Genomic DNA, 26,774 nt, shown 5'->3' with positions numbered 1-26,774 from the left:
ATGAGCTTGTGTGTTTTTAGCTTAGCTTCTTAGCCGTTTGTCTCCACACTCAGCCTTCCTATATTCCCTTCTTCCCCTCTCTCATTTATTTCCATTGGAGAGGATCGATTGGCTCATTTAAGCTCTTCGGTGTGGACTAATATTTCACTCCATGCAGCCCTGTTTCACTCGTCCACCCTTCCCTCCACCGTGCTTTGCTCCTCTCTCTCTATCATTAGTGTTGCCCTCCCACCATCCAAATATTTGACAGGAGAGATAGCATGAATAGAACTTGATGGGTGGAGATCTGAAACAAGCCCTCACTATTGCACACCGATTTGGGCAACACAAACATATAATAATACAAATTGGTAGAAGATGCATGTTTTTTCAACTGATTCTGTTGAGATTCCATTTTTACTCGACCCTCCTTTCATATAACTGGCTGTTTGGGGGGGCATTAACAATAAAACCCCTTCTAAGACACTACACTGATTGGCTGCCAATATTGCTGCCATTATCTTGTCTCCTGACAGAAACACAATTGCTGCTGACTCGGAGACCGGATCTGACACTGATTCAGAATTAGAAGCTGAATATCACTATTTGTTCCCAGTGAGAAATCACACCAAGCAACAGCTCAAAATGGCTCGTTTAAATGTTCAGTGTTATTGCACCACATCGATACACTGCTGAGACAGTGAGGGAGATCAGTATCGTACAGTATCATGATTTTAAAGCACATTTCTAACATCTCTGAAAGAATACTTGTTTAGCAACCAATGTATCCTTTTTTTTTTTTTTTTACTTCTTTGCCTTCAGTATATTGTTTTTTAAAATACATAATCCTTTAAATCATTAAAGCATCGGTCTATTGTTAATTCATCTTGATTTACCTCTATATGCAGTTGAACTATTTTCATCTAATCATATGCTCCTCTATGCAACAGCAATAAGTTGAATCCCACGCACACTGTATTATATCTACTACGTTGACCTAAACTCTAAGCATGTACTATACTTGTTGGAAGTGTAAGTGCTGGATTGACTAAAACTGTTCCTAAAAAGATAGATTAAATAGGACCTATAGGGCCTGAAAATGAAAGCAAACTAATCTCTTAAGAGTTGTCGGATCATGTAAAAATAGCAAGAAGTCAACTTACTATAATGTATGAATCTATTGAATGTCAGCGCTGCAGATTCAAATGTTTATCTGAGGCTAATGTCATAAAGCCTTTTAGCACACGCACATTCACACTCACACTGCCTCCGGACCCAAAGGCAGGGACATGTTTCCATCTGCTGATCCTTTGGAGCATTGCAACGGGCTCTGCAGGTATTTGGAGATAAAAAAATAAAAAATAAGGAGATAGCGTGTACTATGTAAAGGATCTCAAACAAAAAGCATCTCAAACTCATTTAAACTTTTAGTCGAAAGAGTCTGTTGGATTCTGGATAAGTTCAAGCAAAGCTGTGTAATATATTTGGAATTAGAGGCAGAGGGACTGCTCGGTCTTTTTCACTCTCCTAAACCAGTCTCAACGTTTTTCTCTCATGCCTCCTCTTGAAGGAGGGAAAATATTTTTACGCCTAAATGTAAAAGCCCATGACTCATTCAGACACCTACACTGTATGTTAAATTAAAAGAAGTAAAACAACATCAAACAGACTGATTCAAATATATTACAGACACACAGAACTCCACCGGAACATTGCTACTTATTTTTATTCATTTATTTTTTTGCTTCAAACTCGATTGGTAAAAAACAGCATATTCATTGCAGTTTAATTAAAACAATTTTAGAAAATCAATTTTAGATGATCTACAAAATATATACATTAAACCTATACATATACATAAACACACAGACATATTTACAGAATTCTACTTCAACATCCTTTATTTGCATAGTGGGGTCCAAAAGTCTAAGTCCAACATCAAGAATGAGGCGTTTTAGTGATTAAAAATAAAAACAAACGCATATTTCTTTCATTTAAAGCTCCCCTCAAAAACATTTAGATCTGCCATTTTCAAATTCAATGTCATCATTAAGGGAGCGACTAACACTAAAAAAAAAAACATTGTTCTACAAGTCTTGACATGTAATTTCTTTTAAAGCCTGTGACGTGACCTGATAAAGGACTTCCTCTGAAAAATGTTTTTAGCTTCTTAGTTCAACATAGCATTGTAGTCAAGACCACACCAACTGAGACCAAGACATACCCGAGATCAGAGTGCTCAGAGACCGAGACAAGACCAAGACATTAGGGGATCAAGACCGAGACAAGACCAAGACATCAGTGGTTGGGGACCAAGACAAGACCAACACATTTAGGGATCGAGACAGAGACAAGACCAGGACCATAAATATCACAGTAAAATCATCATCTTGTGTGCAGCGGGAGTGTCACTCACTTAGGCCGGAACACTGGGAAGGTTGCTACAGTAACGGGGGGACCAGTCTTGGATTTCAAGTACTACATCACTAGTTCCACGGCTTAGTTTAAAGGCTTCATTATTGGGAGTGTATCACCACTGAAGGCAACAATAAAGCCCTCTTTTGAAAACCTGCACATCAGGACAGTAGTAAAAGAACACATTTTTATATTGATATCTACAGAGGCATATCATAAAACCTTTTATTTCCCAGAAAAACAATGGCTCTGAACTGTACATGCACCAAAGCTCCAACAAACTGTTTGAAGTGCTGACTTGTTTGCTTTCAACTTGTAGGTACCGGACCTTAAAATAAAAAAACTGTCAGGGCAAACTTAAAACACATCACAGTACATTTCTGACATGCTCTTTTGAGTTCTTCTAAAAAAAAAAACACACGTCTCTCTCCACAACATAGTACCAGTGTTATACAGACAAATACTAAAAAAGGGTGGGAAACTTTAACTTAAAGGTTTTTTTCAGAACGTGTTTACTTTTGACTCCTAAGTGAATTTCTTGATCTGGACTTAGGCTTTTGGACCCCACCCTGCACCTGTGTGTCCATGTATATGTATATACCTGATGTATATATTGCACCATCCATCTTAAAGTAACCAAAGAAATCAAAGAACAGCTCACACACTCCCCTTAAACAACACAACTGTCCTCATTTTGTATTCATCAGGAGCTGGCCATACAGAAGAGCCTAAAGAGCCTTGTATGATCGAGATGTATAAAACAGGATGCAGACAGGCTGCAGGCAGGAGAGTTAAGACATCCCAGGTCTCTCTTTTATGGCCAGCTGCTGATGAAGTCATTTATAGAAATGGGGAAAAAAAAGGAGATATTCAAAAAACACACAAGAACAAAACATAAAAAAGAACTGTTGTGACTCTTGGAGGCCATGACATCAGAAATTGAATATAAAAGCAAAAAGCACAGAGAGTTTAAGGGACCGCTCAAAGGGGCTGCTGACCTATTCTACGCCATGTACGGTAACCATGGCAACAACATGTGGCGGGCGGGACTGCTGAGGGTGTACAGAAAGTTGAAAATGAACACAGAGACGGGTCTGAATAAAAGTATTTACGTGTGTAAATGATGCTAAAGCCTCTATTTGTGAATGAATGTTTGGTTGGTCACTGATCAGAGCAATAGTTTGCTTTGCGATCTTATGTACACTGAAAGCCTCCCGTGTGCGACGTTGGCTGGGACTGTGCTGCAAAAGAACTCATTTCATTACATTTGCATTGATTCTTCTTGCTGAAGCTGCTTACAGTAAACCATAGACAAGAAAAATAAAAAAAGCACTTGATGGCAGAGGACTTAAAATCTTTATGAACCTAAATACAAAATACAAACACTGCTCAGAGGGAGGGCCACATGAGGTTGAAAGCCAATTTGCAGCACTTGTCAGCTACTCAAGCTCTCATGGCTAAATTAGATGGCAAACAGTAGTCTGAAGAGGCCAAATCTAATGGGTCCAAAAATGAGTTCACACATCAAGTGGAAAAACATGGCAGGCTATACCAAACAATACAACAAATTACATTTTGAAACCAGCCAAGGCTTATTAGCAGTATGAAGGAAGCTGACATACAATAACTGTTTTGCAATACAACTCCAATTTGCAGCAATAGTTAGCATGTTGATTTACTGACTTCAAACTACTTCCCATTTTTCATGTAGTGATATTTTCTGTGCTTCAGGAGGATTTCTCCTTAGATCTCTGTCACCACTCATCCGTCAGGCTTTGTCCTCGCCATCTTCCTCTCACTTATTGAGTCCTTTTCTTCTTCTGCACCTTTCCACCACGATCCATCAGAAGATACAGTTTAGGCCACCAACAACCCTTTGATTGTCCTCTTATATAGTCTTATTTTAAATATGTCCCTGCTTGTGCTCCCCCCCCCCCCTGCATATTTATATTACCCCCCTAACGATGCACCCTGCATTGCTCTATGCCTCGTCTTGCTTGTACTCCATTGTTGCTCCATTTCTACTGCTGCCGAATCCCACAGATACCCCTGCTGCTCCATTGTTCCTGATTCCCTCCTTTGCATCAAAGCTCTTCTCCTCTAGCGGTTTGCCGATCCAGGCACCATAACCGTGGACGCTGAGAGCTCGGAAGAACTGCTGCTTAGCTTGCTGGAAGAAAAAGGCAGACATCTTGGCCTGTGTGTAGGAGGGCAGGGCAAGGAGGTCTGTGCGGCCACATCGCTGGCACAGAGAGCGGAAAAGAGTGAACAGGTTGGCCTTGGATACTCTGGAGGTGCTTAATTTGCTCCTAGAGAGAAGACAAGAGATGTATCTTTAGTTTAGAGTTCTCAAAAGAAGTTTGACTGTCACTCATTTTCATTTAATTGTGTGATTGTACTTAACTGCCTGATGCTCTGTATATTAGATGACTTCATTAAACGATAATAATTAAAATGATCAATAAAATCTTTTACTGGCAGTTCCAGTCCAGAGTAACTTAAGATGAATGAATGAAACAACTAAAGATTGTAATACCAAACAGCAAGTGTTCCTAATGATAGTGTTTGATCAGTGTCAAGTGATAACTCATACAGATGAAAGCAATGGCACATTTTTAAGTTTTTTTAGAGGTGAACTGCACTTCTGGGTTAATCAATTTAATTCTCTGCTTAAGCAGATTACTTATTCAAGTGTGTGTGGGCTTCTAAAAAGTTGTTGTTAGCCACTAGAAAAAAAACAGTTCAGCAGCACTACACCCACACTTCAATAATGACTTAAGCTGAAAATAACAGAAGATATGAACAAACAATGTGTATGCTGTCAGGAGTGGCAGTTTTTTGTTCAGCGACATACCCATCCAGTTTGCCTTTGGTCCCGTCCAGCACCTCCACACTGTGCTGGTCAGGAAAGCTCCAGTTCACACTGGACTCCTTGGTCTTGCCAATGTGACGGGTGGAGTCGTACACACTCACTCTGCCCACCTATGGTCCCGCCAGGTGGTGTGGTGGAAAGGAAAAGGAGAGATAGAGAGCATATTTGGTTCAATCATGCTAATTTAGCCCCTGAGTGAGAGTCAGCTCCAAACAGAGCGTGCTAAATGATTTCTGTGATGCTTGTGTGAGTGTGATGGCTGCATCAGTGTGTCTGTAGATTAGGATAATATACACAACAAATTCTGCTTAAGTGTAAATAAAAGTGTTCAAAATGGCAAATACAAAGGAGCTGAAGCTGAATTTTGTTCGACCTCCAGCTTTCTCTCAGTGACATCACAGGGCTACATGACAGTCACCACACCTGCTTTTTGTTAATTGATGGATGAGACAAATTTTAAAGAGGCGAGCAGTGAAGAAAAAGTTGTTTGGGCACAAATAGGAGCGTGGGCAGCATAATTCATTAAATTAGTGAGATGGCCTCAATACTCTTGATTAATGCCCATATGTCACAAAATGTGTGCATTTACCTCAGGGTGGTTCAGCATGAAGGGAGGAGGGAGACTTTGGGTGAACGCTTTACCGTCTCTGGCCAGTCGACAGCAAACAGCACGTGTCAGGTGCCCATGGCTGTACAGGTAGCCTGACAAGATTAAAACAACATGACTAACTGTAGAAAACAAATATGAGCTAAAAGGAAAGGTCAAAATGGAACTGATGCCATGACTTTGTCATATTATCTTTTCTTGAGTTAGAAAAAAAAAGGAAGTTTTACCAAGTGTGATGGACTTCAGGTAGATGGGATGCAGAAAATGGCTGAGCAGCGCCCCCTGCAGACCTAACACATTCCAGCGCAGGATTTTGTCACTGCAGCTCATGGTGCGCAGCCTCTCTCCGTGCTGGATGCCGTCCCAAGTGGGCACAATGTCACTGGATTCCACTGGAATAGTACCCTCGCCTGAAACAAGCAACAACAGCACACACAAAGTTCACAAGTCTTTCCCACAAACCAGGGTAATGAATAAAAAGCATCCAAGCACTGCACATCTATGAAGACGATTGCAACGGTGCCTTTTCTCACCATTCTCCACTTTGGTGCGAAGTTTGCCCTGCTTATTATTCTCAAAGAGAGGCTGATGACCCTCGATATCATCCCCTGTCTCACTGCAAGACTTGTCAAACAGAGCCCCGTCCCCACAAGGTGCTGTGCTATACATAAAGAGAAACAAGAGATGTAAGATATTGATATGACAGCCACCACTGACCTGCAGTTTAAAGGAGAAAGGATCATATTGATCCAAACATGAAACATTGATGTATCTGAGCAATGGACGGGACAGAAATGAAAGAGGAGAGCATGACGAGGAGTGAAAGAGGAGAAAGAAAACATCTGATCCTCTCACCTGATGTAGAGGTGAAAGGTTATGTCAGATTTGATTTGTAGTCTGTTTTCCTCTGCTTGCTCAAATATGCTATCTTCTGAACCCTCGTAGTGTTTAACCAGCTCACTGTACAGAAACCTGAGAAGAAATGAAATGATGACTTAGACTTTTAAATAATGTCCCGCAGACCAGGGTCTGGAAGGGGAAGTAGTTGGGACAGAAAGTGCTGATTAAGTGCAGGATGTATTTCTACCGAATGAATCCTCGTCTGGAGATGATTTCAGCATGACAGTCATTAACAGTCTCCCCTTTAAGGCTCAGCTCCTCCCCTTTAACACAACGATTTCCTGGAAAAAAAAAAAAAAAAGCAAACACATTCAATGTCAAACACAACAATGTAATGCCTCTCAGTCCTGCAGTGACCTAGTTCTGTTGCTCGCATCATGGAAAAAAAAGGCAGCGAGACACTTTTTATGCAGCAACACTCTCTGATCACCCTGTTACTACCACTACCCTTAACTTCAAAGGTTACTTGCTTAAGGTGATGGATTTACCAGTTCCCAGGCTGACAACCGTCCCCAGGCCCTCTCCCCTCCTCATGACAATGGTGGCCAGAATCTTACGTCCCAGAAGGCTGTGCTGGATACGGGTGGTCAGGGAGTTAAAACGCTGGTGGCTCAGCATTGCTATCTGGTCGTGTAAAGTGCTTCCACTCACTGGAAGCTAGAGAAATGGATGTATAAAAGACAAGAAAAGACAAGACAGAAAGAACATGAAGATTTTCCTACTTAACTGCTGTGAGGCATTATTAACTGGATTGAAACAGAGACGATGTAACGCTGATGACTCAGTATGGACTATTTTTAATTGTCTATTTCCGTATATATTTGTTTTAAATTCATTTAAATGCTGCTATCAGTTGTTGTGAAGTGAATTAAGCATGCTGAACAAAAGAGCCTCTATTCTACATTTAAAATGGCAAAGTTTGATCCAGACAGTAAAATGGAAATGGCACAAGATTGTTCTCCAAAGCACTCTTCATTAGTATGTACAGAACAGCATCAGCAAAGAGATAAGACGTACCGCTTGTCCACAGGGGCAACCAAAATGGACAAGGAATGAAAGTTTCTCCCAGTTGGTTTAATATTCAGGGACAGCTCAAATGAGTTTGACTGTGCAATCCAATGATAAGTCACAGAACATTAGCATGGTAAATGATCACTTCCTAAATACAAGTCAGGCTTTCTGGCAGAGTTTATGGTGGACCAAAACATAAGCAGCCTGAGAACTTCTTACATTTGTGAGTTGAATTTCAATCCCAAGTCCTTACTTACTGCAGTTGATGCAAAGCTAAAGCCCCCCGGGTGAAGAGAATAAATACATAGCACTGTTTTGTTATAGACTGTGCGTGTACTACTTAATTAGTAAAAACATATAGTAGTAGTAGTACATAGTATAAACATTTAAGCTTTTCTTTGTCACTGATTCAGTTTCGCTCACCAAAAGTATCCGGAGGCAGACATTGACTTTAAATAATCTGAGCCTAATCTTTAAACACAGATAATGAGGTAATCAAAAGCTCTTTGTTTGACACATTGTTTCTCTAATCCCATTACGTACTGCCTTCCAATGCTGAATCAGAAGAGGCTCTTTTGATGTCTGTGCTTATAAAAGGTTTCCTGTCAGAAAATGTGAAATCAAAAACAAAAAAACAATACCTCAGCGGGAATAAGCTCCCCGGTACGAGCCGCCCTCTCAGCCTCTCCAATCAGAACACGTAAAGCAGCGTCTGCCGCTTCCTGTTTTCCCTGCTTCTTGTTGGATGCGCACACTGGAGGAAACCAGCGTCCGCCCAGCTTAGCCTGGTAGGTGAACCTGAGCAGAAGGGGGAAAAAAAGAAGATACTCAGTACGTTTACGTTTACATGCACAGTTAAGTACGGTTATAGCCTTATTAGGGCTTTTCACAAGACAGTGGAAAGAGTAGGAAGTAGGGAGAGACAGGAAGGAATGACATGCGGGAGAGGTGCCACAGCTCTGACTTACACCCCGGCTGTAGGAGGACTACAGCCTCCTAACGTGAGGCGTAACCTAACTGCTAGGACATCAGCACCTCTTGATTAGGCCATTTAATTGGACTACTGCCCTTGTCCCAGTATACAAGCACAAGGGGAGCATCGATTTATTGACAGAGGTATGCCAGACTCTGTTACAGCAGGTGGCTCTGTGCCCCCTTTCAGCTAGTGACTATGGGACCTTCTTCCAAGTGACCTATTGCGTCATATACCAAGCAATCAACAAACAACATAGCAAGCTGCTAGCTGGTTGTATGTCGAACAATAAAACCAGGAACAGCTTTCCATCTATTTACATCTCTGTCAACTCTTCTGTGGAGCATGTGGATTTCCATCTTTGGAATTTAAAAAAATCCAGTTAGGACCCTTTCTGTTTCTATATTTTTTTTTCATGTAGCCTAAGAATGCAGTTTTAGACGGACAAACACAATAAATAAACTTTTTTGTCATCATGTAAACGTCCTGAAAGAGAGATGGTTTGACAAAGTTTTCTAACTTTAAGAACAAAAGCATTTTTTAAATAAACACAGCTATCCATTGGAGACTTTACTTTTGCATGCAATGTCTGTTTAAAGAGAGTTCTCTTTATCCCAGGTGTTCATGCAAATTGCGCGTGTGGTGCACTTCAAACATACTTAGGCTCATGTGCAGGCCCGGACTGGCCCACCAGTCGGATCTCAGCTGCAAAGCCCCGCGCTCTGGCATACTCCAGAAGACCTGACACTGCATTGTTGTTCAGGTGGTTGATGAGGTCCCCGACTCCTGCTTCATGTGCTACTCGCAACTCATCAGCGGTTAGAGGAGGCAGAGAAAGACACGGAGTCCCAGAATTGATTCCTTCAGTATCACTGGAAGAGCCCAGGGGTAACTGAGGCTGGAGAGCAGAGAGAGTGGTAGAGAGGAGAAAAACAGAAGTGAAGCTTGCTGAAGAAATGGAGTGGACCTGCGTGACAAAGAGTTCCAGTCTGAGTTGCTTGTTGTGTCTTCAATGTCCCCCACTCATCCCTTCCAAATCAACAAATTGACTCCTTACCTTGTTGAGCTGCAGCCTCCCGTCAGACATTAACTCTTTGACAGCCTCTTCTGCAGCTAACTGGCGGGCCGCCTTCTTGCTTGGAGCTGAGGCCTCTGGAAACAAATTCTCTCCTACCTTCACCCTGTACATGAACCTGAACATGAGGTAGAGAAGGTGAAAAGGATGGAAAGAGGAGAAAGAGAGACATTCGTTTTAATCTTGCAACTGTCATCAATGGTGATAACACACTCTGGTGAGCCTTCAGTGTACTAGTGGTCCAAATAGAGGCATGCAGCATTTCTGGAAGTGATCAGTGGAAAACAAAAGCATGTATTGTAATCCCCAGCCAAGACCCTAAAGGGATGGATAGAGATGGTTCTGTATTTTTGTCAGCTGACTACAATGCTAAGGATAGATTAACCAGAAATAGCTGATCAACTGCTCTACCAAGGGAATAAACAAGTGACCACAAAGTGACTTGCAGTGTGGGAGAGGTTCAACTCAGAGGGAGGAGAAGCAGCCGGTACCTTGGGTCATGTGGTGGGCCGGCCTGCCTAGTGATGATGAATTCGATGGGGTTCCCGCTGCGCTGGCTGTACTCCATCAGGACAGACACCGGATTCTTCCCACCAGGGAGAGAGCGTGACAGTGGCTGGCGAGGTCCCTCCGTCATCCCTTCCTCACTACCACTCCCACAAAATCCCCCTGTGCCTTCAGCCGGCCCCTAGTAGAAAGTGAAGGAGACATGGATCAGTTAGATGCTTAAAATGATACTAGTGAGAAGAAAACTATATTGATGCTTCCCAGTAATTGATACACCTTTGAGTTGCTTTGATCTTGAGGGGGGAGAAGTTTGGAGTTAACTGAGCTTCCTTTAGATGAGCAGAGTGGAGCCACAGTTTTTTGACAGCATTATCTCTCTTTCTTTTTTATAACTTAGGAAAATGTTGTACTATCCTTCCCTACTGTTCACTGCATTACTAACACTATCTGCTTAACTTAAGTGCAGGACAAATATCAATTTAAAGCACCATTGAAAACAATTCCTGAGTTGGCTGATGGGGGATCACTTTGACACATTCCAACACAGACTTACACTGGTATCTGGGAGTAAATCCATCACTTGGTCCATACTGGCAGTATTTCCCACCTCCCCCATGCTCGCCCCTCCTTGCATCTCCCTGATCAGAACGCGCAGAGTTGCCGCAGCAGCGTCCTTTTTTGCAGTCTTCTTACTGGAAGCTTCAGCGATAGGAAACAGCTTCCCGTTAAGCATCACCTGCATACGAAATCTGACAATTGGAAAGACAACAACTTACGTCACTGTTAGGTCATAAGGTGCTTTGTAGAGGATAGCGAATGTGCTGGTGGAACAACCACAACACAATAGTGCACATCACATAATGAAACTCAAGGGGCAACAGGAGGCAGCCACCTTTAGCCAACTGCCCTCTTTTCAATGATTTGGTAACCTGCAGAGCAGCTAATATTCTTGTTGGAATTGATTTTATTTCATATAGTAAATTCTACAGTACTGTTTCTTTATGGGTTAGATAATCATCAGATAATTGCATCAAATTAAACTTTGAACTGACAGAGAAAACAGATCAAGCGACTTGCCTCGGGTCGTGAGAAGGTCCTGACTGGTCGAGGAGCAGGAACTCACAGTTCTGGCCCAGATACTGGGCGTACTCCATGAGGCCGCTGACGGGATTCTTCAGTCTCAACTCCTGTAATTTGCCCCACAGGTTCTGTGGAGGAGGAGCAGCCAGCGACACAGCTACAGTTCCTACAGCATTAGCCTGTTCTGCTGCTAATCTGCCTGCGTCTGTCTCTTTCCTTATGGTGTTGAGGAATTCTGGTATGTCGTCTGTCGCCCACTGTCCTTCAGTGGTTTCTTCATCTTGACATAGGGAGGAGGAGGAGGGGGCAAGGCAGGAGGATTGTGACTGAAAAGCAAAGAGCAGAGGAGACAGGTATTACAAAATCAGGATTTAAGTCAAAAGGTGGTAACCTTAACTATAAACGTGGTCAAAAGAGCCTGCGCATGTTCCAAGGAGAATCCTTTGTTCTCTTTTCTAAAGGGAGAGTTCAACAATTCACATGTAACCGCTCCTATGTCTGTCAAGTAGATATACAGCTACATTCAGCTGCATGTTCTCTTTATAATAAATACGACCTTCCTGCATATACCAACACTGATGACACTAATACGAGCCTTTCACATAAACAATTATTTATAAACTATCAAATGTTATATTAAGAATTTTACCATGTCGACAGCTCTTTAAATGAGCTCTAATGTTTCTTTTCTCTCTAAAGTTTTTTTTTTTTTTTTACATGTGAAACTGACTACTACATTCTGAAATAAATGTACATGTAATGAGGGTATCCATCTCTTATTAAGAACTGCTATATGATGTCTGAGGTAATATTCTATGTTCATATGAATGTATACATAATAACCACATTAAATAGATATAAAGCTAAACTTTGCTAACCAGTTCTCTTTGACTTTGCTCAGGTATCCAGTTCTCCGATAGAGGCACTGGCTCCAGGCCTGGTAATGAAGGTAGTGGTGATGATGACAGAAACATGGATCCTCCTCCCTTCTCGTCCTCTAACTGCATCCGAACCTCCTCAGCTGGCGTGCTCTGTGCGACTTTAAGGCTCCTTACCATCCTCTCTCTGCGGTGATCAGAGAGCTCCCAGGTGGGAGGGTTGACCTCTCCATTCTTAATGATTTCACCTTGCTTCTCCAAGGCGTAGAGAGTGGGATTGACCTGCTTAGCACTTCTAAGACCCACATTCTTTGCTATGACAAGAGCAGTTGCTTCCCTCGAAAGCAGGAGATACTGCAGGACCCGCTCCTTCTGTTCTGTCATTGTGGGGAGGTCCTGATCAGCAGAGCTTGAAGTGTTTGGATGTTGTTTCTCCTGCACCTGAGCTTCAGCTGATTCTTCAGAGTCAGATGTCTCAATAGAAGAGCGAGAAGAACTGGATTCTGTGTCAGAGTCCTCTTCTTTGGCTTGTCCCCTGTTTTCAGCTGGCTCTGGTTTTGGCTCAACCTGAGAGTCAGGTTTAAAAGGTTGTTCTGAGCTGACACATGAATCTGAAGGTGGACTTGGTGCTTTAGAGTTTTGATCTTCCTCACCTCTGAGAGGTTCTTTGTATAGACTCCACTCAGGAGGGTGGAGTCCTTGCTTTGAGGCCTTCTGCGAGCGCTCCAAAGAGTAGAGAGCCTTGTTGACTATACTTTTGGGCAGACGCAGCTTTTTGGCCAAATATTTTGCAGGGATAGTTTCAGTTGGCTTCAATGCAGTCAAAGCCCTGTGTACCTGGTCCTGGATATCAGGAGTGGGAGTGAGGCCAACTTTAGAGTAGCTCAAACTCCCCGAGCTACTGGATGATGAATGTCCATCAAACCTATCTGCTCCTCTGGAGGGCCTGTCTCGATTAAGGGACACACTCTGAAAGTCTTCATACAGAGAGTCTAATTGGTTGCCCCACTGTCTGTCGGAGTAATAGTTTTGGTTTCGATTCAGGTGTGGAGGGCCTGGACGGCCTCGGGGAACTCTTACACTAGATGGATAAAAGAAACTCTGGTCCTGACTATACCCCCCTCTACCTCTAGGGCTGCTGCTGGGGTTTGGATATCTCGGGATACCCCTACCTCCACCTCCACGTGGACTGGCTCTGAACTGTGGCGCCTCACAGCTCTGTCCTCTCAAGAAATCAACCTGCTGCTGCCTAAATGAGTTGGGGCCAGAACTGGGGCTGTAACTGGGATTATATGAGCTGTGGAAAGGCACTGGTTTAGGTGCCCCTTTATTGGTGTTTGGTACGGGTGGAGCAGAAGGGACAAGAGATGGGACTGGGGGCTGTATTGGCACTATAGGAGAGCCGGGGCTGTGGTAGTAGCTTGGATATGGGCTATGCTGTGGGCCAGGTCTGAGGTAGAATGGTGCTATACCAGGTCTGTGGTAACTGGCTTGGAGGTCGGGTGGAGGATGCCTGTGGTAGTGGTCTTTGGAAGGCCCTCCTCTACCTCTGCTCATAGCGCAGGGGTTGAGCGTGAAGCCTTCTGTGCAGCTCAGTGCGAGTGGAAGTCCTCGAGCATGAACTGCAAACCCTGACAGGGAGTCAGGGCAGGACTACTGCACATTGAGAGCACCTGCAACACAAATAAAGGTTGACGTAAGGTGAACATTAATAAAAAATAAATACATGACAGTAGGATAATTGAATGGTGGAAAAAATGAGCAGCTATGGGGGGGGGGGGGGGCACACAAACTTTTCTTCTAGCCAATAACAGAAGTTCAGGCCCTTCTGGCAAGCCTCCAACCTGCTCAATTGTCCTTGGGTAGGACAATGAATGTATATCAGCTCCAAGGACACAAATCCAACACGCTAACCTTTGTGAAATGCGGTTATAAAATAATAATAAAAAACAACGGAGTACGGTATATGAGAATAAAAGAAACAATTTGATGATGTGCGTAGAATAGGCTCTATCATAAAAACAAAACTGGAAACTTTTCTGTGTGTATCTTCAGATTATAACCAACAAGGATACTGCAGGGTGACATGCTGTCCCTCCCAGTCACACTGAAACTTAATCCCAGGGTAAAAGGATGGTGATTAATAATTCAGACCTTCTTGTGACTATTCTGTTTTATTTCTGGCCTTACAAATTATTGCTGGATCTGGATCCATAGCGGAGAGGGAAAGTGAGACACTGATGCAGACAAAAAGGACAATTCCAAGGACAGAGACGTTAAAGGGCTGTCTGTCAGTGACGAGCTTTGCCACTGAAAACCATGCAAATGCTAGCTGACAGTTCTGACAGTAATGAGTGGGATTCGCAAGGCCGGGTTTATTCCCTTCCTCCCTCCAAAATCAAGAACACACATAAAACACTTCCTGAATAGGAACATAGTCTAGAGTATAGTCCAGAATTTTAATATCCTTCTTTGGCACAACAAACATTGATTTTTGCCTCAAGTGTCATATCTGACATCACTCAATAATGTCTATATCAGTTAGACTGAAAACAAGAAGACACCTAATACTGAGTCAGGTTTCACCCCCCCCCCCCCCCCCCCCCCCCCCCCCCCCCCCCGGCCCAGTCAGCATCACAGGTCTGTCACATTGAGCTGAGCAGGCTTGAACGCAGACACGTTAATAGAGAACACAACAGTGTTGGTTCATCACAGTAATAGGGGCCGACAGGGCCGGTCCGGCATCCCAGGGGCAAGACAGGGCTGGAGCTGACTCATCTTGACCCTTGTGGAGGGCAACCTTCAACAGCTGAAATAACTTCACTGTGTATTTCAGAATCCACTGTCTTTATGCTCCTCCTTGTTTGGAGCCTGTGCAGAGTCACAAAGGCACGGGCACTTTGACAACAGAGGACTGCTCTCATGTCAAGACAAAGCCTAATTCAACCACTGCAGTGTTTACTTTTCAAAGAGAGCCCAGCTTGTCTGTTGTGACACTCCCAATGCAAATATTAAATCATGCACATAGCCAAATTCAACATACATATTTAATTAATAAAAAAAACACACAAGTACTGGTAACACAGGGGCCATTGGGCTCACAGAGTTGTTGTTGTTTTGATCTCACCTATATGCTGAATTCAAAGTTTCAGTGGTGAGAAGAACTCGACTGCAAACACTACTGGCTCCTGCAGCTTCCTAATGGTCAGATGACTGAAACTGAGATTCCCGAAAAAGTAGAAGAACTTAATTTTTTTTTTTTTTTTTTTAACAAGACACGAGATATGACACCAGGGAGAGTAACCGTGTAACCGGCAGAAGATGGTTAAACTATCCAGCAGTTCGTGTTGTTAAATGCTTCAAACGCGCAGGGTCTTCCGCTTTGTACCGAGTGATGTCCTTTCAGCAGCTTCAACTAAAACACCTGAGATGTTGCTGGCTTATAAATGTTGCATGAAGTGGTGTAAAACGCGTCACTAAGATATAATATCACGAAAGTTAAGGTGGGTAAAATCACAGTGACTCGAGCATGGAAAGGGAAACAGGTTGCAATAGGGACTGAGTAAGTTTCGTTTTCTTTTCTAAAGAAAATAATTAGGTTTCCATTGTTGGCCACGTGACCCAAGGAGGCGCGTAAAGTCTTGGCAATAAGGGCGCATGCTGATAAACAGACATTAAGACGGAAATACGTACTTTTAATGTATACACAATATTTTTCAAAGTAATACTGTCTGATACCGTCTTTTAATTCCAGTGTTTGGAAAAGTCTTATCAATGTGCCCGATGTATTGTGGAGCCACAAGGACATCCTCGTGTTGTCTCCTGCACACTGTGTCAGGGGGAAACTTGCTCGGATCAGATTCTCACATTAAAAATAAAACACAATGAAGTAGACTGAAAGTGATGTTATACAATAAGGGAGATACAAATATCACAGCAAAAATAGTGGTTCTTGTATTCGGGATTGTGACAGGGGGAGAGAAAAAAAATAACGTAATAAAGCACTAATAGTTAAAGTTCACCATTATACACATCAGTATATAATAATAATAATATATTATTCCCTTCTCGTACAACTGGAATGAGTGTACGTGTGCAAAATGACTTAATCATAATCTTACATTACACAATAATAAAATGACTTAATCATAATCTTACATTACACAATAATAAAATGACTTAATCATAATCTTACATTACACAATAATAAAATGACTTAATCATAATCTTACATTACACCATAATAAAATGACTTGTCACCATTTACATTACAATATTCACCGGAATCCTGCAGAATGAGGTTAATAACTTTAATTTAATTTAACATAAAAAGACTAATAACAACATATAGGCTACTAGTCGATTTTACTGTACTAAGAGTTCTATATTACAAAATAAGGTTATTTACATGACATAGCACTGGGGTCTATTCAAACTATAAGAACATGTAGTTTCATTTGTTCATCATTAAATATATCTGGACGACTCAAACTTAAGCTGCGATAAAGGTTTGACAGGGTGTCTGCTGCCTGTATCTAAATAAAACAATGACACTTCCTCTGAATCTCGTACAGCAACATGCAGGCGATTTGATCTTTTGACTTCTTTGAGTTCTGTGAGTTAAAGTACTTGGACACCTCTGTCTCTCATCCAAGAGATGGACAACACAATTAAAACTCTCATTTGTCATCCCTCACATTTGTTTCTTGACAAAAAGACTTTTTTTAAAAAGCCATTAACAACCCTACGCAACGAAAACATGTTTAACAGGTAAGAACACGTGTTAAACTGGCTTAAAACCACCAAGAAGAAGTTTTAGCGACCTGTCTGGAAGTGTTTTAGTAAAGCCGCATGTAAAGGAGAAGTGAACATCTGAAAGCAGTCATCGTTCCTCCTTCAGCTAACAGGAGCTAGCCTGTTAGCACCACTGGCAGCACCGCACTCACACTGCACCATTTCTATCCACAGCCTGCAGCACAGCCAGCTGCTTGTATCCCCTAAAACAACTCTTCTCTCAAGTCATACTAAATTATACTGACAAAATATGAGCTTTATATTTTACCTTTTCCCGCAGGGGCTACGCTTCACTGGGCCCGTGTTGCTGTGCAATATGTTAATGCAGTGATACAAACAATCAATGAACTGGTGCGAGAAGGGGCTTACGCGTAATGTTTGCGACCGACACAACACTCAGTCGCCGCAAGTGGATGACGCGGGCCGCATGGGCAAGGTTCAAATATTCTTCGGGTGTTTCCTTCGCATACTTTAGCGTTTTGGGTGTCTTGCTTGCAATACTTCCCCCCCACCACCTTTTCACTTTTTTTTTGTTATTTAAATAATATTTTGTGCTTGAAAAGGTTTCTCCCTTTTAAAGTTTACGATTACATTTTAATTTGCTCGAATTGCATCTTTCTAGGTAGTCAGCAGGTTATAGAACATGTAGGCCAACTATAGCAACTTAGGTCACAGCAAGGGGCCACATTCATTTAATTCTCACTGCCAGAAGGCCAAATTGTAGAATACAAAAACGATTACAGTCAGTAATGTCTCAAATTTAACTCAACATATACCAGTGATCAAATATTATTATGGGCATATTTCTGGTTTTCATGATTTCATGGCAGATTTTGTCATGTTTTCTTCATGTTTCCAATTAATTGATATGTTAAAATTGACCTGAGGGCCACTTTAAGGGTTGATGGGGGCCGCATGTGGCCCCTGGGCCGCCAGTACCCCTGGCCTACATTGTCTGTTGTCTCTGCATCCATTTGAACGTATGTTTCTCTAGTGCCAAGATTCAATTTGGGTTTAGTCATGCTTTTTTTTTGGCCAGTACTTGTCACACTCAGAATATGTATTAAAAAAACAAAGTTATATAGCCTGTGTAGAATTGTAAATAGCTCAGTATTCAAAACAGAAATGAAACAGTTACTCATTAGGCCAAAAAAAAAGCCAATTAAAAAGATAACCAGGTAAAAAAGCATGTTCAAAATACTGTAGTGTTGTTACATTTCAACAAGAGTAGTTTTTATTAAACACACCACACTACATTGTTCCCACTAAATAGTTTGAACAAAATAAGTTAATTTTTGCACTTAACCATTTTGTCCAGTGGGTGTCAGCATTTCTCTTTGCACGTACTCAAGTCCAGTAAGCCTAAATGAAAGAAAGTAGCTTCCAACATTACATGCTTGGTACATTACAAAAGTGTAAGATTCATAAAAATGTAGGCCAATTAATGTTTGGTTCGTTTTAGAGTGTTATATGTTGCCTTGTCAGTCACTATTGTACTTAGGCTACATGAAGCTTTATTTCCTCCTAAAGCTTCAAGTTAGACACCCCTGGTTTATTAAATCGGTGTGCTTACTCCAAAATATGTACCCACAGATGCTCTCAAAATACAGAGTGTGAAAAATCTGATCATCAAACGCCTACAGGGGAGGAAACAACCTGGCTGCAAAAGTGAGCAAGAACAGGTTAAAATGACGAGAGGGTGACTGATGTGTATAGACAGAAAGTGCTTATCAGAAAGTCTGCAGGAAATGATCAGTGAGCAGAGAAGCATGAAGGGTGACTTCAACACACAGAATCTCTCTTTCCAGAGGAGTATTCATTTCCCTGCATCTCTCACCCACTCTGTCTCTCCTCTCTCTTCCTCTCCCTTCCTTCTCCTCCTTTCCCTTCTCAGCCACTGCTCGTATCACACTCTCTCCACTTGTTTTCTATCTTACTCTTCTGAGCCCGATCTGTACCTCACTCTCCGCTTTTTTAAACCCTCCCTCATCTCATCTCTCCCTATTTCTCCATCTTTATCACTTTCTCTGTGAAAAGAGAGGAATGCAGTATGTGTCAGGCTGTGGCTCTTTGGCTGTTGATACTTTCGACTCTGCTACAGGGTGAGTGACTCTCATTGGTATTACATGAATAAGTGTTTTTTTCTGTGTGTGCTGAATATAATACATATCGATGCAGCTGAGCACTTTGTTCCTAATAACTGTGATCACATTAGTAAGACACAGAAAGAGTGTATGTTGATGGGTAGCCACACAGAGGTAAATATCTTAATATTTCAATATCAATGTGACATTTATCATCTTTCCTGCAGATTTCATAGCTTAGCGGTGCCTAGCGCCCTAATAACATGGATAAAGACATAGATACAGAGATTGATGCATAAGCTGATTGAAAAAGCTGGGTGATAATGAGGCTGCTAGTGGGTGATTTACTATGACCGGACACTGCACTGGGGGCTATTAATCTGAATTATACCATCTGTACTACCATATTGATGATTATCAACGCTCTAGCTAGAGAATATAGATGTGACACCTTAAATCTTGCACAATTTAGTATGGCTGCTCAGTTCTGGCAGAAATCATGATCATGATTATTGTTGATTGATATTGAGAGCACAATTATTAAACTTGGTTTCTCATTGATTTTACAACATCTGGATCAAATGCATTTATCAAACTTAAACACTCTTTACCATTCTGAACACTTTGAAAACAATACATTACAATAAGTATGTGGCAAAAAAGTATGAAAACATAACAATGTACAATGATAATAAATACATAGAAATAAATTGAAATAGTGCAGGCCTGCATATAACAACAAACGCTTTGATACATTTATCCAACATGACAAAACCTATGGAGAAAACAAGCGCAACCTGGCATGCAGCACAGTAATCATTTAATCTTGATGATCTTGTTTTCCTTGATCATGGGAAGCCAAAATCGTCAATGAAACTCAATTAGTTGCCCAGCCCTACAACCTGGGGGGCTGGGCAAGGGGAAGGTAAAAGTTAAAAGTTAAAAGTTAAGTGCAAAGTTTAGTTTTTAAACTTATTCAAATCATTTCTTTATACCCACCACTGACAGCTCCCTCCACATCAAAGTGATTACATCGTGAAGAATGAATCAGGAGTGAATCCAAGCAGGAGTTATAGGGCGGAGAGAGAGAGTTGCCCGCTCTCATTGTCGTGAGTGCTGTGTGTGTCTGTTCGGGGTGTTTCAGTGTTTAATGGCCTCACTATTTTCTGCAGAGAATGGACCTGACAATTTTACGGTTGTGGAAAGTCTCCGACTGTCTGCTGGTGATCAATCTGAGACATAATTGATTAGGTGGAGCACGATTTTCTGCCCCCCCCCCCATCTCTCTCCTTTCCTCTCTTTCCTCTCTTTTCACTCTGTGTTCCCTTCTCTTAAGCTGTGTAATGCACTCTTCTGTATCCATCCTTCTGCTCTTTTAAGAGTGACCCCATCTTTAAAACATCACCTTTGGTACTCTAAAAGCCCACTTTTTGTTTTACCTCTACTGGAGCGTGTCCACTCTCCATCTGTTACTTAGTTTCTTCTGCTCTCTTGGCCTACAATTGCTTCACCACTTTGTCCCCACACTACCCCTCTGTCATTGTAATCACACAGTTTCTCAGGCGGTTCCTACGTTGCCAGTGCTTCCTCCTTGTCTTCCATGAGACAGCTTCATATCTGTCACTTTTTCTCTTGACTCCCCCATGTTATTATCCCTTCTCAGAGTCAGTGCAGGGTCCTCACCAGCGCTTTCTGCTGCGGGAACTGCTGAGAGACTACAACCCCATGGAGAGACCTGTGGCCAACGACTCCCAGGCTCTCACTGTTCAGTTCTCCTTCACTCTGATGCAGGTCATGGATGTGGTATGCATGGCAAACATATACACATATATACACCAACATAAAGAAGAAATGAAATATGTAAAAGGCTTTAAGAACGGACACAAGTAAGTATTAACTTCTATTTTAAATAATTCAGTCAACCAATTTCTGTATCATTTTTGGTGTTCTGCTAGGATGAAAAGAACCAGATTATCACTACGAATGCCTGGCTGCAGATGGTGAGTAAAGTGAATAACGTTATTAAATGTGATATTGATTTTTTTAGTGCAAACCTGTTTTTATGGGCTTCATTTTTTGCATGATCAGCTTTATAGAACCATCCCAGAGGATGGATTTTAGTTTTAATATAATGAACACCTCAATAGGGGGATATTTGAAGACCTTTGGACATCAACAGATTCCCTTATTTTTCTCTAATAAGGCAATATTAGTCGACTGATTGCGAAGGTTATATGCACAGTTTTACCTCAAAGACTTTATCTGACATTGCACAGACTTGATTTGATGTGTGAAGAGTAAACCAACACAACAATAGTTCACAAAATAGATTTTGAATAGTTTATTGTGATATATGTGGCAGAGAGCAAAAATGATGAGTGAGGTTTGAGGGATGTAAGGGGGTGAGGGTAAGGATACAGGGATATGGGATGAAGGGATGCCGGTAAGAGAGGAAACTTTGAGGGGAGGGATGTGAAAGCAGTGTCAGAGGAATAAGAGCGAGTACAGTGTGCTTAAAATAGCTTTGTAACGGAAATAGGTTGTGTTTGAGCGAGGTCTATGAGCTATATGAACTAAATTTAAAGTAGAATGAAGAACATGAAGAGCAATACAAATATTTGCTCTTCATGATTTGGGGTCATTTTTAAAAACCTGTGTTGTGCTTGTGTCTCCCAGCAGTGGTATGACCACTATCTCCAGTGGAACCAGTCTGACTATCCTGGAGTTAAAAACCTCCGATTTACTTCTGATCAGGTCTGGACACCTGACATTTTGCTCTACAACAGGTATGCATAGAAAAATATGCACATAATACTAATTTGCTGCTGCTGAGCTCTAAACTCTGTCTCTCTCTTTCCCGTGTTACTTTTCTCAAGCGCTCATGATAAGTTTGACGCCACCTTTAAGACAAATGTGCTGGTAAACTCCAGCGGCTTCTGCGAGTATCTGCCTCCAGGTATGTTTGTGAAAGCAGTATCTTGTCCTTGAATCTTCAGCCATTCAACTTCTGCAGCAAGAAAATCCATCTAGAAATGTTTACTGCCATCAAATATTTTCCTCATCACATACTTCCAGATGGCTGCACACCAACAACATCTTTAATCAAATTCCCATTACATCTAGGGATGATTTACTCGACTTTCATACTTCCTTCTGTGTTTCCCCCTCCTCTTGTTTTAAAGGAATATTTATCAGCACATGTAACGTGGATGTGCGATGGTTTCCTTTTGACATCCAGCGCTGTGAGCTGAAGTTCGGCTCGTGGACGTTTGACGGATGGCTGCTGGACATCCAGATGAAGGAGGCAGACGTGTCAGGCTACATGCCCAACGGAGAGTGGGACCTGCTGGGTAAAACGGGTTTTTGAGTCCCTGAATGACAAACAGTATTGCTTAGCAACAGCGCTTACATTAAACTCCATATAGTGATGAAGTGCTGTTCCTGAGTTGTAAAGCTAAAACGATTGATTAGATTTTTATGTAGATGTGTAATCAGTCAGAGTGGGCTTTATAAACGGATTAAAATACAGTGGCAATATGCTTTTGGCATTGACGTTTTTATATTCAAACATGCATTCACAATATTCAAAAAACGCTTCATATTTCCTCCCAATTTGATTTGAAATAAGTATACTGTATAGTATTTGTATATTGTCATCTTCCGTTTGTCTCTCTGTCCCCTCAGAGGTCCCTGGAGGTCGACATGAGGTTTTCTACGACTGCTGTGCAGAGCCGTACCCCGATGTGACTTTTGTGGTGACCTTAAGAAGAAGGACTTTATTTTACGCTCTCAATCTGCTCATCCCCTGCGTGCTCCTCTCCTCCATGACCCTGCTGAGCTTTCTGCTCCCCGCCAACTCCGGGGAGAAGATCAGCCTGGGTAAGGAATAATGACAAGCGAGAAGGAGGGTGGAGGTGTTACATTTAGAAGCATTGAATGGGATAAAATGGGAGGAAAAAGAAGGTGGACCGTTGTAGGGTGAAATGTAATTTTTTTTAGCTGCATACTCCTGTGAAAGCATGAGGCTTATTTTACTTGTTTAATGCTTCTATTACAATCTCTCTCTCTCTATAAACATTCACTGGAAAACTTTCAATCAGCTATGCAATGTATTTGACAAGAAGGCGGAGATGGAAGTAAGAAGAAACATGACAGAGACAAAAACAGAACAAGCGAGAGGGAAGATGAGGAAGACTAAAAATCGAATGAGTTTTCCTCTGGGTGTCACAAAGACAAACGATCGAAGCAGAAGTCAAGTGCAGCATACCAAAAATACTATCCCACAAAATGTTTTCGCGTGCTTTCTTCTCTTAAAGATTCTCTCCTCTTTTTCTCTGCATCCCACTTCTCCCTGGTGCCCTGTGTCCGCCTGCAGGCATCACCGTTCTGCTTTCTCTGACTGTCTTCATGCTGATGGTTGCAGAGATTATGCCCGCCACTTCGGATTCTGTACCCCTGATTGGTCAGTTTCTTGCTGTCTTTGCACATGTGCATAACTCTTTGAGGTTTTTTTTCTTTTTTTTTTGCTGTTTTTGTTCATAGCATACATATTAGAAAAACTCTTATGCATCTAATGTCCTCCTCTCCTGTGTGTCTGAAGGTCAGTACTTTGCCAGCACCATGGTGATCGTCGCAATGTCTGTGGTAGCAACAGTCATTGTCCTTCAGTTCCATCACCACAGTCCAAATAATGGAAACATGCCACGCTGGGTGAGTTATCGAAATAATAGCAACAGTAGGTGTGATGACGGAGCATTTTTCTCTCATTCAATGCAATAGAAATAAAACAAAAAAAGGACAGGGTTTATACACAACTGCAAGATACAAGAAAAGCTGTATGATATGAGTGACTTAAGAAGCTCTTAATAGATTTTCTCAGGCAAATCATTCCAGAGTCCTAACAGAGAAAAGCTTGATCTCAATGGTCTTTAAGTGGACTCTGCAAAAGCCAAGAGGTCTGGTTACGTCAAGTCTCGTAAGAATTTAACAGTTCAGTAAAAAAAAAACTTTTGTGCATGCTCACGCAGGTCATCAGAACATTTTTAAATGAACACAGAGACACTCATTGAAGAGACGCTTATGAGAAGTGATATCATTCCGTCTTGAGACAAAAACCTTGAAAAAGAGTATGGCAATAGTGTGAAAATGTGATGAAATAATGGCTTGAATGAGATTTCTTTTTTTTTTCCATCTTATAAACCAAGGTCAGATCTCTCTAAGTTGATCAAAACAAGCTTAGTTACATATTGATTTAAATCTTAGCTGGGATAAAAAGCTCTACTTAGATTTAAAGCTTGAGGTTGAATGTTGTGTGATAAGAATACAAGATGTGATCACATGACATCTGTTTCAGCGTCTTTACATCGGCTACTCTGGTCTTTAATCTATTGTCTTTAACATATTAAGTCTGATCTGTTCACTGGATTACTTTATTCTCTTAATTTCCTTTTTCCTTTGACCAACACTTTCTGTTTTCATGCATCTTGTCCATTGCTTTACTGTCTTTTATGCATGCGTTGTTGCTTTGCATAAAAAGATCTCATTATTTTGTTAAAGTTGTCACTCCTGATAAGCAATACAAGCAATACCCATATAAATGAACCTCTATGTTCATCTGATGTGTGTTTGTTTTGTAATATTAAAAGGTTTGAAAACAGACTTATCCTCTTACTTGTGAAGCGTATCAGACAGTTTAAAGGTTCATGGCTGAGCTAGCTGCCTGTAACTGATCCGAGCCTTGGAGGAATTCTCTCTTTGTGACAGCTGTGTGACAGCCCGTCTCAGCATGTTCACTCTTGTGTATCAGAAAGAGACACGAGAGGCAAGTTTTGCTCTTTGCTGTGGAGACAATCGATCTCTGTATGTCTTGAGCCCATCAGTCGATCATTTATTTGTGAGGCTTTTTTGTACAAGTTGTAGTGAATTAGAGATTCACACCAAATCTCCATCAACACCACACAAACACACATACAAAGCAACAAATGCATAATGACTTTGAAACTGAGCGAGCACTTGCCAAAAATGTTTTGAGAAAAACTTCCTTTCAACTGGCTGAAATTTCATTCAGAACCAAACTCATTGGTGAACAGCCTTCACCAATACGATAAAGCTCAGTAAGCTAAAACACTTCAAGACACCCTCTCGTTTGTCAGTCCAGAAAACTGCCACCACAATAGGAAATGTGCATGTGTTGTGTTATTTCTCATCAGTCTGTATCAATGTGTGTCAGGTGCACTTGGTTCTGCTGCAGTGGGTTCCCTGGTTTCTGCGGATGAAGCGTCCGGGTGAGGGGGCGGAGCCGACCCTTTCCAACTGCCAGGCAGACTGCCAGAGCAAGACCCTCTCCTCACCCACCACCACCACAACCACCACCACCAACCATACGCCGCTGCCCTCCATCCACCCCCAGAGTCTAAACTCCCTGCAGGTCAGCCTGGCTCAGCTGAACCACCCTTTGCCCCACCTGCTGCCCCACCGGCCCGGCACCCAGGCTCCCGTGCCCCTTAATCCCTGCCCCAGAGAACCCAATCTACATCCACAGCCCAACGGTCACCTGCTCTACATGGGCTACCAGACCTTCCAGACTCCTGGAGAGCTGGATCCAGTACAGATGAGCAGAACAACAAGTCAAGGGAGGGTTAACAGCAGACTCGGTGGAGGAGAAGGAGAAGGAGCAGTAGCAGGAGGAGATACACCGCTCCATCACCACCTTCCATGTTCAAAGTTTGGAAGCCCCCCACAGGAGACTCCGCTGTCCCCAGAACCTGAACCCTCAACCACCTGCTCTGGACCCTGCGTCCTGGATGCTGTGGGGGGATCATCAAGATCTGCAGCTTCACACACCAACAGCAGTATGATTCGTTCTGTTGCCGTGGACAACCAGCTGCAGGCTCTTCTGGCGGAGGTGCAGTTTTTAGTAGAACGCGTAAGGGAGCAGGATCGGCAGTTAAGTCTGGCGGAGCAGTGGCAGTTTGCTGCGTCCGTCATTGACCGCCTGTTTCTGGTTGGATTCAGTGTTTTTAACATCATCTGCACCATCGCGATTCTCATGGCTGCACCAAACTTTGGAGAAGCACTGTCAAAAGATTTCCTCTGACAGACAGAAATGGCAGGTTTAAGGGAATGAGGGATTTGAAGGGATATAACAGACGATGATTTGTTGGAAGCACAATTAATGTTTATTTAAAAGGGACATACAACAGCAAATGATTCCTGCTCAGTAACCTCGAGCGGACTATGACTCATGTGGAGTGGACTCAAAACTTTACACTGCAGTTTTTCTCATGACTTGAGAAGTTATATGAAAAAAACCTGACCATTAAAGAATTCTTGATAGTCCTTTTTTTCAAAGGTATTTATTGAATTTTAACTGACGTATTTGTTTCTCCTAAAAGGAGACACACAAGCCCCAAAAGTTAAGGAATTATCTCGCGCATTCACTATTAGTATTATCATTTTCAATGTCAAGAGAAACCTTCACCAGAACATCAAATATTTCATTAAGAAATACCGACTGCGGTTTGTGGAAAAAAGCAGCAACATCATTCGTTTTTTGAAACAGTCCAATGAAAATTTCAGATTTTTTTTTTTCTCGTGATA

The 26,774-nt window shown here is 42.0% G+C and overlaps 2 protein-coding genes across 6 annotated transcripts; one reads left to right on the top strand and one right to left on the bottom strand.

The window, feature by feature from the left end:
* Nucleotides 1-1,687: 1,687 nt before the first annotated feature.
* On the bottom strand, nucleotides 1,688-17,501 carry adar (adenosine deaminase RNA specific). Of its 3 annotated transcripts, none has more exons than XM_065958329.1 (16): nucleotides 17,360-17,501; nucleotides 12,298-13,970; nucleotides 11,417-11,745; nucleotides 10,893-11,088; nucleotides 10,324-10,520; nucleotides 9,815-9,950; nucleotides 9,417-9,724; nucleotides 8,426-8,582; nucleotides 7,262-7,430; nucleotides 6,961-7,054; nucleotides 6,729-6,845; nucleotides 6,407-6,534; nucleotides 6,101-6,283; nucleotides 5,856-5,968; nucleotides 5,249-5,376; nucleotides 1,688-4,703 (listed from the first exon to the last, which is right to left on the bottom strand). In XM_065958329.1, the coding sequence occupies exons 2-16, from the start codon at nucleotides 13,852-13,854 to the stop codon at nucleotides 4,376-4,378; spliced, it is 4,140 nt and encodes a 1,379-aa protein (XP_065814401.1). In that variant the 5' UTR covers nucleotides 13,855-13,970; nucleotides 17,360-17,501; the 3' UTR covers nucleotides 1,688-4,375. The 3 variants fall into 3 exon arrangements, with proteins under 3 accessions (XP_065814401.1, XP_020492786.2, XP_065814403.1); XM_020637130.3 differs by having other exon boundaries at nucleotides 9,417-9,655; XM_065958331.1 differs by lacking the exon at nucleotides 17,360-17,501 and adding an exon at nucleotides 15,425-15,872.
* A 1,326-nt stretch (nucleotides 17,502-18,827) lies between these two features.
* LOC110006072 (neuronal acetylcholine receptor subunit alpha-7) lies at nucleotides 18,828-26,513 on the top strand. 3 transcript variants are annotated; one of them, XM_065958333.1, is made up of 11 exons: nucleotides 18,831-19,193; nucleotides 20,184-20,284; nucleotides 20,839-20,978; nucleotides 21,131-21,175; nucleotides 21,852-21,961; nucleotides 22,052-22,131; nucleotides 22,358-22,525; nucleotides 22,860-23,054; nucleotides 23,551-23,637; nucleotides 23,776-23,885; nucleotides 25,405-26,513. In XM_065958333.1, exons 3-11 carry the CDS (start codon nucleotides 20,901-20,903, stop codon nucleotides 26,269-26,271), a joined length of 1,740 nt encoding a protein of 579 aa, XP_065814405.1. In that variant the 5' UTR covers nucleotides 18,831-19,193; nucleotides 20,184-20,284; nucleotides 20,839-20,900; the 3' UTR covers nucleotides 26,272-26,513. The 3 variants fall into 3 exon arrangements, with proteins under 3 accessions (XP_065814404.1, XP_020516958.2, XP_065814405.1); XM_065958332.1 differs by lacking the exon at nucleotides 20,184-20,284 and having other exon boundaries at nucleotides 18,828-19,193; nucleotides 21,855-21,961; XM_020661302.3 differs by lacking the exon at nucleotides 20,184-20,284 and having other exon boundaries at nucleotides 18,830-19,193.
* The last annotated feature ends 261 nt before the right edge of the window (nucleotides 26,514-26,774 follow it).

The sequence above is a fragment of the Labrus bergylta genome, chromosome 8 (assembly GCF_963930695.1).
Source record: "Labrus bergylta chromosome 8, fLabBer1.1, whole genome shotgun sequence".
In the NCBI taxonomy this organism is placed as follows: Eukaryota; Metazoa; Chordata; class Actinopteri; order Labriformes; family Labridae; genus Labrus; species Labrus bergylta.
This window is presented reverse-complemented; position numbering and strand designations above follow the sequence as displayed.